This window comes from Panulirus ornatus, chromosome 43 (genome assembly GCF_036320965.1).
Source record: "Panulirus ornatus isolate Po-2019 chromosome 43, ASM3632096v1, whole genome shotgun sequence".
NCBI lineage: Eukaryota > Metazoa > Arthropoda > Malacostraca > Decapoda > Palinuridae > Panulirus > Panulirus ornatus.
In genome coordinates, this window is record NC_092266.1 from 31,229,523 (window position 1) to 31,240,756 (window position 11,234).

At 47.8% G+C, this 11,234-nt stretch overlaps 2 protein-coding genes across 3 annotated transcripts in view; one reads left to right on the forward strand and one right to left on the reverse strand.

Moving 5' to 3' along the window:
- LOC139762504 (uncharacterized) overlaps positions 1-11,234 on the reverse strand; it is a 576,746-nt gene that overhangs the window by 23,321 nt on the left and 542,191 nt on the right. For both annotated transcript variants that reach the window (XM_071687480.1, XM_071687479.1), the window contains exon 5: positions 10,597-10,642. In XM_071687480.1, coding sequence (XP_071543581.1) covers positions 10,597-10,642 — 46 coding nt within the window. The remainder of the gene's footprint in view (positions 1-10,596; positions 10,643-11,234) is intronic.
- Positions 2,704-10,588, forward strand: LOC139762505 (uncharacterized). The gene is made up of 5 exons (XM_071687481.1): positions 2,704-3,671; positions 4,508-5,623; positions 6,263-6,319; positions 7,000-8,349; positions 9,009-10,588. The coding sequence occupies exons 1-5, from the start codon at positions 3,392-3,394 to the stop codon at positions 10,127-10,129; spliced, it is 3,924 nt and encodes a 1,307-aa protein (XP_071543582.1). The 5' UTR covers positions 2,704-3,391; the 3' UTR covers positions 10,130-10,588.

Consider the following 11,234-nt stretch of genomic DNA (forward strand, 5'->3'; position numbering starts at 1 on the left):
ATCATCCCTCCTCTGGGCTTGATCATCATCTGCAGACATCCGGGCATGGAGCTGGCAAGGTTCCTGAAGTATTCTAGGTCTATATTTAAGTTTCCTGGGTCTTGATTTCCTGAATGTGGTGATGCACTGATGAGGTGCTGCAGGATGCAGCCCCCTGATAGTCCTTTCTGAGCGACTAGGAATCTCACGTTGTACTCATCTCGCTTCCAGCCCAGAATTTGGGCTTTCTGCTGCTTGGTAAAGTAAGAGCCAATCATACTGAAGCACAGGTGGAAGAAATACAGCGAGTAGGAGCGAATTTCCAAGCTGAAGTGGCATAATATAAGAGTAAAGAAGCTATAACCTTCCTTCACGATAGCCTGAGGCACACTGAGGCGGGTTGCGCACGACTCCCGTTAATCGCTGGTGATCACACCGTCTGCGTCCAGATGTACGATGATTTCACTCTAAGAGAATCATACGCTTGTACCTACAATATACCTTACCCGTATATCGCCTTCGAAAATATTTCAGCGGGTGGTGGTATATGTCTGTCATGCACTCGAAAGTACGATGAGATAAATCTGAACAACTCAGGTGTCGGATTCTTCTTTCTACATCTTCCTTTATCATGATGATGCTCAACACAAGAACCACTTCTGCTCCTGACGGATCTCAGATGTGTATGGAAGATATCTGTCGTCTGATTACGAGATGCTGTTGTCGTTGATGTATTTTCTCCATTACTGGATACCTTTAGTAGAATGTATTTGAATGACGTATAGATGATGCATGGAGACTTTTTTTTTAAGGGAGTATAACCAGGATTTAATACGGAGGGGGAGAAGGAGTCTTCAAGAGCAGCACTCCCATGTTTGTTGTCGTCTCGCGATTGCGCTTTTGGGAGAACCGACTCGACGTCACGTCAACTCGACATACTCAGTGGGTTCACTTAGCGTCTGTGTGTGCGCAACGTCCAAGGATATCGTACGCCCCTCAGTCAAGCTGCACAACACCTGTGGACTTGACCCTGACTGACTCGACTCACCTGTTGCGACGCGCGGCCTCATATTGACCTGAATCCCGGCCCGTTGACTTTTTGTTTCCGGTTTCAGCAATCGAGTGTCCCTAGCCAGGTGTCAGGGTTGGCGGGAAACCTCACACCAGTCAGTCCGATACGGACGCTTATATCATCTATGGTCTAGACTATACTGGATCATGATCTAGAAGGGAGAGACGGCAAAATATACAGTCCGCGTGGGAGGTGGTGACACAGCGGGGGCTCTGTGAGAGTACAAGAACGCGTGCGAAGCGAGGAGGAGGGAGGGACTGCCCATCACCCTTGCCCTCTGCTTTCTTGTGACTATCAAAAGGCGGTGGTGAGGGCCACTGCTGGAGTTCTTATACCATCAACAACAGCATCTCTGGCTACAGACGACCTCAGCTATCATTGGAGACGAGATATCTACATATGCTTAACCCACACAAGGCATGACTGCGTCCCAGGAAAGTCTACTAATAAATGCAATTTTCCTGTCACGCGTTAAATACCGTCAAAATATCGTTAGGCGCTACTGCTCCCCTAACTCTACTAACCCTATAACTTTCCTCGACTCTTTCACTTCATTCCACGGGTCTGTGAAATCCTATAACTCAGACTGAGGCGCTTAAAGGTAGACTTGAACTCACAATAGAGTCGTTGGAATCCTTCTGCACACAGAGGACAGGGATTGGCCCATTATATTTTCCATTCTTGAATGATCTCACTCCCTCACCCTCCAGACTAGTGGTTCCTCTCACCACACTATTATGAATATCTCTATCTTCAGTGCAACGTCTTCACTCGACGCCAGCGCTGGCACTTTAACAGGATTAAGTGGATTCGTTTGCAAAAAATTCTCGTTTGGATTTCCCTTGAGGGGGATAACTGCATCTCTTCGGTCGATGCTTCTGTCTCTACTGAGGGCAAGGCATTAGATATGGTTACGGGGTGGACGCGTACATCACCACTTCCTCTGTGGTTAATTCATAATGCAATATGAGGCCAAGACATCACTCTACCAGGACCTTTTGGGCAAAGAACCTGAAAAAAAAAAATATGAAAAGAAAATCCTTCCCTTAGTTCCCGAACACATTACATCTCCGCCCGACATCAATGGAAACATGGTAACTAGGATGGAAGGAAGCCTTTTCAACCAATGTGTCTTTATGGCCTTGAGCCAGAAGCATATCCTCTCACCCTACCACCTTCTTTCGTTGATGAAAGCAACTGTTTTCCGTCCATTCTCTAGCTGTCATGTGTAATGCACCGAAACCACAGCTCCCCTATCCACAACATCCAGGCCCCACAGACCTTTCCATGGTTTACCCCGGACGCTTCATATACCCTGGTTCAGTCCATTGACAGCACGTCGACCCCTGTATACCACATTGTTCCAATTCACTCTGTCTATCTATCTATCTGCTTGTGTATATATCTATCTCTCATTTATGCTCAAAACAATGCGATCTACTTTCACTGACGACATATAATACTCCCCTCCCCCCCTTCCCCTTCCCCCCTCTCAACTAACCCATCCACGATCATACCCGGCAACCCCTCCCATCCATCCCCCACATCACCACCAACTTCCACCCTGAAACAATAGGACCCACACACACACACACACACACACACACACACACACACACACACACACACACACACACACTGCCGGTCGCTCCCTTGGCACTGTTGAATGAACCAGCCGACTGGCCACTGGCATCAACAGGGCCTCTCCACGGCGTACCGTCGTACGGTTTTGGTGTGTCTGTGTGCCTTTCGTACCGTAAGCAGTCAGGTCCGGTAGCGCACGTACGGTACCTGTGTCCAACTGGGTCTTACACGGCGAAGAAGAAGGGAAGGATAGTCTAAACGACTCCCTTTCAGCCTCGTCTCCTGCAGGGGGGGTGTTTAATGACGCCCGGACAGCAGGTTCCTCCCTTCGACGTCGCCTGCGTTTGTCTGACAACCCATTCTGCCTACCTGAGCTCCCAGGGGGGAGACAAGAACACACGACTGGTGACGGGAAAGACTCAATTAAGGGACCGAAACAGCTTGCTTTAACGAGTGTCCCAACCATCTTAGTCGAGCTGAACAACTTGGCTTAATTGAGCGATAAAGTGAACGACCACAAAACCACGTTCTTTATTTCTTTCTTTCTCTATTTATATATTTATTTTTCCCTGAGAAGACTTCTCTCTGCCGATCGAGAACGTTTAAGAACTCACACAGAGACTCCATTTTTTTTGTTGTTCCGCAAATATTCGAAGAAAGAAAGAAAGAAGAAGTAATTTCCTTTTTGAACACCGAGTGCCCGTCACACACCACACACCCCCCTCCAGTAAGAGCGCCACGCCCCTGGTGAAGAAGATGGGGTGCAACAACCAGAAAACAACGACGACGGTGAAGCTGGTGCTCACTGTCATGATGATGGCGTCGCTGGTGATGACGGGCCTCGCCGGAGGCGCTGAAGGAGGGGAGGACATCCCCCAGCAAGAAGGATATCTGGAAACCCTTTCCCGCTACGGCCACACCGTCTTTAGGAGCCTCTGGTCACCTACGGGCGTACCCGATCACCAACACTCCCCTAAGGACGACGCCTCACCAGGAGAAGCCAGGAAGTACGGCGCCCGTGCAACGAGACAGCGAGGTGAGTGCAACACTCCCAAGTACTTGAAGTTTATACATTCCTCTGGTTTATTCACTGTATTTGGTTATTCAAATTCATTCTTCAGTCCATGAGATACCCAAGATAACAATGAATAAGCCAGCTAAATGCTTTATCTACACGATGTTTGATTAATCTGTTGTATTAATCATTAATCTCACATTCCGTGTTGATTAATCCGTTGTATTAATCATTAATCTCACATTCCGTGTTAACTGATGTGTTGTATTAATCATTAATCTCACATTCCGTGTTGATTAATCCGTTGTATTAATCATTAATCTCACATTCCGTGTTAATTGATGTGTTGTATTAATCATTAATCTCACATTCCGTGTTGATTAATCTGTTGTATTAATCATTAATCTCACATTCCGTGTTGATTAATCTGTTATATTATTCATTTATCTCACATTCCAAATAAGGAATATTGATAAATGATTAATGTACGAATGCTAATTTCCCAGCTCCTGTGATAAGAATCAGAAAGTTTCATTCAACTTACTCTCATCATAATGTATTCTACTGTATTCAACTCCACAACTTTCTTCATCTTAGCTTCATCAAAATAATCACAAAACGATACTGAACCTTCTAGACGCATCACATGTCACACACACACACACACACACACACACACACACACACACACACACCTGAAGAAGGTGTTGAGGATTCGACTGGTGGATGAAGCGGTCGTAATGACACCCCCCCGGCAATTGGTGGGGTCTAAAGCCCCACCCACCCACCCACCATCCACACACATACACAAGGCTGCTATGATCCCCTACTAACACCACTCCCATCTCATCCTCCAGGACCGAAGGCTCCGGGACGAAGCCGACTGCTGTGGGAAGCCCGTGGTTCGCTCGGGGTACATGAGAACACGACGGCGACGCAGAAGGAGGCGCCAGGGACTGGAGGCAAAGGCGAAAAAGGAAAAGTGGGGACGCGAGGATACAGACCAAACCAGAAAGCTACACGGTTGATCAAGAGGAGGAGGAGGAGGATGGGGGGTGAAAAGGAGGAGAAAGAATCTCGCGGTTCTTCGCGTTCATTCCAGAAGTCTCGAGACAGACGAAGAGACAGTCGAGGAGAGACGAAGGCCAGAGACAGCCAAGGACCGGGAGAGACACGAGACAAATCAAAGAAAACACGAAGAAATGAAAGGAAGAGGAGGACACAAAAGAGCCAGGCGGGGATACAGAGACGACGAGATAATGAAATCCCGAGACAGAAAAGGTCAGACGGAGAATCGTCTGGTGCGAAGCAGACGGCTCGAGTGGAGGCGAGGGACGCGACCAAGAAGACTCAAACCCAACGGAAAACGGGGATTCTGGAAGCCGCCGCGAAGACGAAGGACACCAGGAACAGGAGGATGGAACGGTCGGGAACTGGAAAGATATTCTGGAACAAGATGGCTGGAAGGGGTAACATGAAACATGGGGATGATGATAGTGAGGGACGTGTTGTTAACGGGAGAGGAGGTGTTGGCAGGAGAAGAGTTGCGAACAAGCTTGGGCGTTCTGGAGATGAGGCCAGGGACGGAGTCATGGCCAAGAAAGGTGTGGCCAAGCGACGACGTATGGCCAAGAGGGGTAGTGTAACCAGGAAGCGTGACGTGGCCAAGACAGAAGGTGTGTCCAAGGGAGTTGTGGCCAAGAAAGGAAGTTTGGCCAGGAAAAGAGGTGTGTTTAAGCAAGGAGGTATGGCCAAGAAAGGTGTAACCAAGAGGAGCAGCGTGGCCAGGACACGCGACGTGGCCAAGACAGGAGGTGTGGCTAAGAAAGCAGGTGTGGCCCGGCAGATCGGTGTGGCCCGGCAGATTGGTGTGGCTCAGAAGAGCGGTGTGGCCCGGCAGAGCAGCGTGGCTCGGCAAGGAGGTGTGGCCCGGCAGGGCGAGGATGAATACGATTTCTACTACGATACCGAAGGTGAGATGAAAGGTATCAAAAGATATGTAAATGACAGAAAAAACATTGTATAAAATATAGATAATTTTAAGCCAAAATAGATCTGTTGCTTTAATATCTTTAAAAGTAAATCTAAGCGATTGCAGGTAACGTTTTAAGGGAAAATTAAGAAAGAAATTTTATTCGAATTTGTAAAACTCACTTCCTTGCTATACATTGCACTAAGGTCCCCGCTATACGTTGCACTAAGGTCCCCGCTATACATTGCACTAAGGTCCTCGCTATACGTTGTACAAAGGTCCTCGCTATACGTTGTACTAAGGTCCTCGCTATACGTTGTACTAAGGTCCTCGCTATACGTTGTACTAAGGTCCTCGCTATACGTTGTACTAAGGTCCTCGCTATACGTTGTACTAAGGTCCTCGCTATACGTTGTACTAAGGTCCTCGCTATACGTTGTACTAAGGTCCTCGCTATACGTTACCCAACACGTTCCCTGCTCTACGCTGTCATACGTTCCTGGCTTTACGTTGCAATGCGTGTTCTGACTCCACCTGGTGTCTATACCCTGATGGTTGTACGCACATGTGGCCTCCCCACACGACCGGGATGCAAATGGCGTGATGTAAAATGACTTTTCTTTTCTTCTGTGATGACCAGGTCAGGACGCCGACGGTGCTGTGGGAGAGGAGTACTACAGCTACGACTACGACGAGGGTGAGTGTGGGGAGGGGAACTGCTGTGGGGTGGTGGTAGATGCACCACAGCTACAACCATCTGCTGTGGGGTGGTGGTAGATGTACCACAGCTACAACCATCTGCTGTGGGGTGGCGGTAGGTGTACCACAGGATGCACCACAGCTACAACCATTTGCTGTGGGGTGGTGGTAGGTGTACCACTGCTACAACCATCTGCTGTGGCGTGGTGGTAGGTGTACCACAACCAGGAAAGACACACACACACACACACATTTTACCACAGACCAGTGAAAACATAGTCACCAAGGGACTGTTGAATCAAGACCCTAGTGAGACAGACGCCCTGTGTCTGTGTCAGCCCGAACGTCTGGGTGTCTGTGTACACCACACTCCTCTCCATCGTTACGACCTAACGATCATAACACGACTCTCAGATATTGGGGGTTTATATTCATTATGAAGTAAATAATAATAATTATGTCACGTCTAATTACTATCGGGTTCGCTTACCACAGTCTTATCAATTCATTCTAAGCGAAATTAAATAAAATAAACAAACTTAAGATGGATTAACTATAAATTGATATACATAATTTGGTCAGGGTTGGTGGGTTTACTTGTATGACCTGTGTCCTCATCGTGGATGACCTGTGACCTTACGCGGTGTGACCTCTGACCTTTATTCTGTGTACTTGCAGATCCCAGCGCGGAGAGCCAAGACGGGAACACTGGCGCGGGGGAGACCTATGTGGATTATGAAAACTATGAGTACCCAGAGGGTGACGGAGGCGACGCAGAAGGTGACGAAGGCGACGCAGAGGGTGACGGAGGCGACGCAGAGGGTGAGGAAGGCGACACAGGGGGTGACGGAGGCGACGCAGAAGGTGAGGAAGGCGACGCAGGGGGTGACGGAGGCAACACAGAGGATGACGGAGGCGACGCAGAGGATGACGGAGGCGACGCAGGGGGCGAGGAAGGCGATGTAGAAGGTGAAGGAGGCGACGCAGGTGGTGACGCAGGGGACACAGGTGGTGACGAAGGCGACGCAGAGGGTGACGGAGGCGACGCTGAGGATGACGGAGGCGACGCAGGTGAAGGAGGCGACGCAGAGAGTGACGGAAGCGATGTAGAAACTGAAGGAGGCGACGCAGGTGGTGACGGAGGCGACGGAGAGAGTGACGGAGGCGACGCAGAAGGTGAAGGGGGCGACGCAGAAGGTGGAGGCGACGCAGAGGGTGAAGGAGGCGTTGCAGGTGGCGACGGAGGGAACGAAGGTGGCGACGGAAGCGTCGCAGATGGCGATGGAGGCGACTCTGGTGGTGACGGAGGTGACGCAGGTGGTGACGAAGGCGACGCAGGTGACGACGGAGGCGACGCAGGTGGTGACGCCCCAGGAGGTGGCGCTAACACTGGTGCCCAGGATGGAGACGCTGGTGTTGGGGATATAACCGAAGAATATGACACTGGTGGAGAAACTGAAGGAGATTCTGGAGGAGAAACCGAGGAAGCAACTGACACTGGTGGAGAAACCGGAGGTAATGCTGGTGAAGAAACCACCGGAGGAGGAGACACTGGTGAAGAAACCATTGAAGGAAGCAACACTGGTGGAGAAACCAACGAAGGAAACAACAATGGTGGAGGGACCAATGAAGGAAGCAACAATGGTGGAGGGACCAATGAAGGAAGCAACACTGACGGAGGGACCAATGAAGGAAGCAACACTGAGGAAGGGACCAATGAAGGAAGCAACACTGGGGAAGGAACCAATGAAGGAAGCAACACTGGTGGAGAAACCAACGAAGGAAACAACACTGATGGAGAAACCAATGAAGGAAGCAACACTGGTGGAGAGACCAATGAAGGAAGCAATACTGGCGGAGGAACCAATGAAGGAAGCAACACTGGTGGAGGAACCAATGAAGGAAGCAGCACTGGTGGTGGAACCAATGAAGGAAGCAGCACTGGTGGTGGTGACGGTGAAGTAAGCACTCAGGAAACCAACACTGGTGGAGAAACCAGTGAAGGGTTCATCACAATTTTCATATCAGGTGAGGGTTAGAGGCTTTCGTGCTTGGAATACAGAGCAGAGGGTGTTGGAGAAACAGAGAAACAGGTATAGGGGTAACAGAGCAGAGGGTGTTGGAGAAACAGAGCAGTAGGTGATGGGGTAACAGAGCAGAGGGTGTTGGAGAAACAGAGCAGTAGGTGATGGGGTAACAGGGCAGATGGTGTTGGAGAAACAGAGCAGTAGGTGATGGGGTAAAGGGGCAGAAGGTGTTGGAGAAACATAGGAATAAGTGATGGGGTAACAGAGCGGAAGGTAAAGTCATAAGGTTATAAAGGTAATGGGTTTTGAGGTACTAGGTGATAGGGTACCAGGTAATGGGACACTAGTTGATGGGGTACCAAGTAATGGGAAAATGGGTGACAGGATACTGTGTGTGATGGGGTGGTACCCATGTGTTCCTGATCTCGGTGCCAAGAATCGCAAACTTGTCTACTTATTCTTTTATCTTCATTAACAGTCTAAAACAAGGTGTACACAAGTTCGTATATCACTTGAAGGAACAAATGAAAAGAAGAATTAAAAAAAAAAAGATAAAGATTATTTTCATAAAAGGAATAGATAAAGATAAAAACAATTCAGTCATTCGTCAAATAATCGTTTTCCTTCCTTCTCGTTTCCCCCTCTCTCTCTCACCCCCAGATCCAGCCACAGCTCAGACGACCAAACGCACCACAGCGAGGATTCCAACCACGACCCCTGAGACCACTTCAACGACGACCCTTCTTCCTCCCACGACCACGCCCGTGACGTCTGCTTCTTCGGTCATCCTCACTCCTGCGCCCATCTCCCCAGGGACCACCACCCTGGGCAGCTACATGCTCGGCAGGAAATGGATATGGAGGTCCAAGCTCGGGCCCCAGCAGGAAGCCGCCACATCGGCCCAGACCATCGTCAACAATGGCTTTGGGCAGTTCGACAGCAGCCCCTCGCAGTCTGACAACAACTCCGGCCATAGTCAGTCTAGCAATGGTTTCGGCCAGCTGGGCAACGGCTTCGTAGAAAATGCAGCCGCTGAACAAGATGGCGTAGAAAATGATACTGTTGCAGCTGCTGAACAAGATGGCAATGGCTTCGGGGTGTTCAGCAGCAGGCCAGAGCAAGACAACCTCGACAGCGATGTCGACCCCATCAGTACATTCAAATACGAAGAATCTAACATCGATCGACACACGCAACAGGACGTAAACTGTGCCAAGAGAACAACCTCGTGTAAGATAAGTTCTGGAACTTCAAATCAACATCTTAATATGAAGATAAAAGGTTCCATTACTCGGCTTTTCAAGAGAGGAGAACACAAGGACCCGCTGAAGGACAAGCTCTCCATTCCAAGAGGCTCGGGGAGAGTACGATTCGGGACCTCGAACCAAAACTTTGCCAGCCAGATGCCGAGACCAACCATCACCAACACAAAGACGAAGCCGAAGAAGACCACCAGAAGACTCTCAAACCCAAGTCGCATGGGATCCGGAGCTTCGAATCAGCAGCAAGCTACAAGAATTGAATCAAGTCCTAGCAGCGCTGGATCTCGTCCACCGCCTTACCGGGGACTCTCCAGCGTCCTCGAGACTAAATATGCCACGAAGGAAAGCACCAGGTTCGGCTCCTCGACTCGGCAAGCAACACCACTGAAGGTGAACCCAGACGCGAAGCCCCAAATGGCGTCGGGAGCGTTTCGCTTGGCGACTTCGAACCCCGGCACCAACAAAGATCCAAAGACCCCTTCCACCAGTGCTTCTTCACGTACCTGGAAATGGGGCTGAGCATCACCTGGAAACACTGGAATACAGTAATCCACAAAGCCAAGAGCTGTGGCAATTTGGACCACTTAATGGTTACTTCTGAAGAAATTTCATTTACTTGCAGCACTTATCTGAACGTATTTGTCTTCCATGAGACTTCTAGATTTGATAAATATATACATCAGTCTAGATCGTATCCAAAACATTCACTTTTCTGCCTCGAAGAACACGAGTCAAAGGATGCAACAATACAATAACGTGCTCAATCTTCATACCACCATGCTGTACCCTTACGTAAACATGTGCTGTACCCGAGCATTATAATTCCCCAGGATGTGGGACGTATCTAAGTCTGTACTGCTTCCCATGATCATCATACTGCTATTTTTTCCATAGTAAGAACTAAGTGTTCTACTGCTTTCTTATAGCTATTCTTTTCATAGCATGAACTGACAACAGCACAGAGATAAGAGGAATCGAACACTTACTATTTTCCTGTTCCTTGAATGCCTCGAGCACTCCTTCGTCCCCATCCTGCAAGAAAAATAATAATGGCTTTAGGACATTCATGTCTGAGAAATGTACACCTTTAAGACATGTCAATGATATATATATATATATATATATATATATATATATATATATATATATATATATATATATATATATATAATATATATATATATATATATATATATATATATATATATATATATATATATATATATATATATATATATATATAATACATATATATATATATATATATATATATATATATATATATATATATATATATATATACATTTTCCCACTGTAGTTTTTATGTAATGTGAAATACATATTACACAACATGTACTGATGTCTTTAATCTAAGCTCTTTATCATCAGTGTGTTCATGCTTTTTGACTCTCACTGCATATCTATCCCTTCTGTAGGTCAGCAAATTTGCTTAAAAGGTAAACGTACGCTTGTAAATCGCTTGTAGATGTGGAATAATATTCACCTGTAAGGAAAGGACTGAACTCCTCTTGTAGAGATATACATCTTAATCCTGTATCTTACCTATTGCAACTAAAAGATCTGTAACAAATATTTGGGCCAAAGGAGATTTATAATACCTAAG

Bases quoted from the DNA above. Each gene is read 5' to 3' on its own strand.
- LOC139762505 (XM_071687481.1), top strand. From the start codon at position 3,392: ATGGGGTGCAACAACCAGAAAACAACGACGACGGTGAAGCTGGTGCTC. The intron at 5,624-6,262 runs GTGAGATGAAAG...TGTGATGACCAG, and splicing joins TTTCTACTACGATACCGAAG to GTCAGGACGCCGACGGTGCT. The intron at 8,350-9,008 runs GTGAGGGTTAGA...TCTCACCCCCAG, and splicing joins CATCACAATTTTCATATCAG to ATCCAGCCACAGCTCAGACG.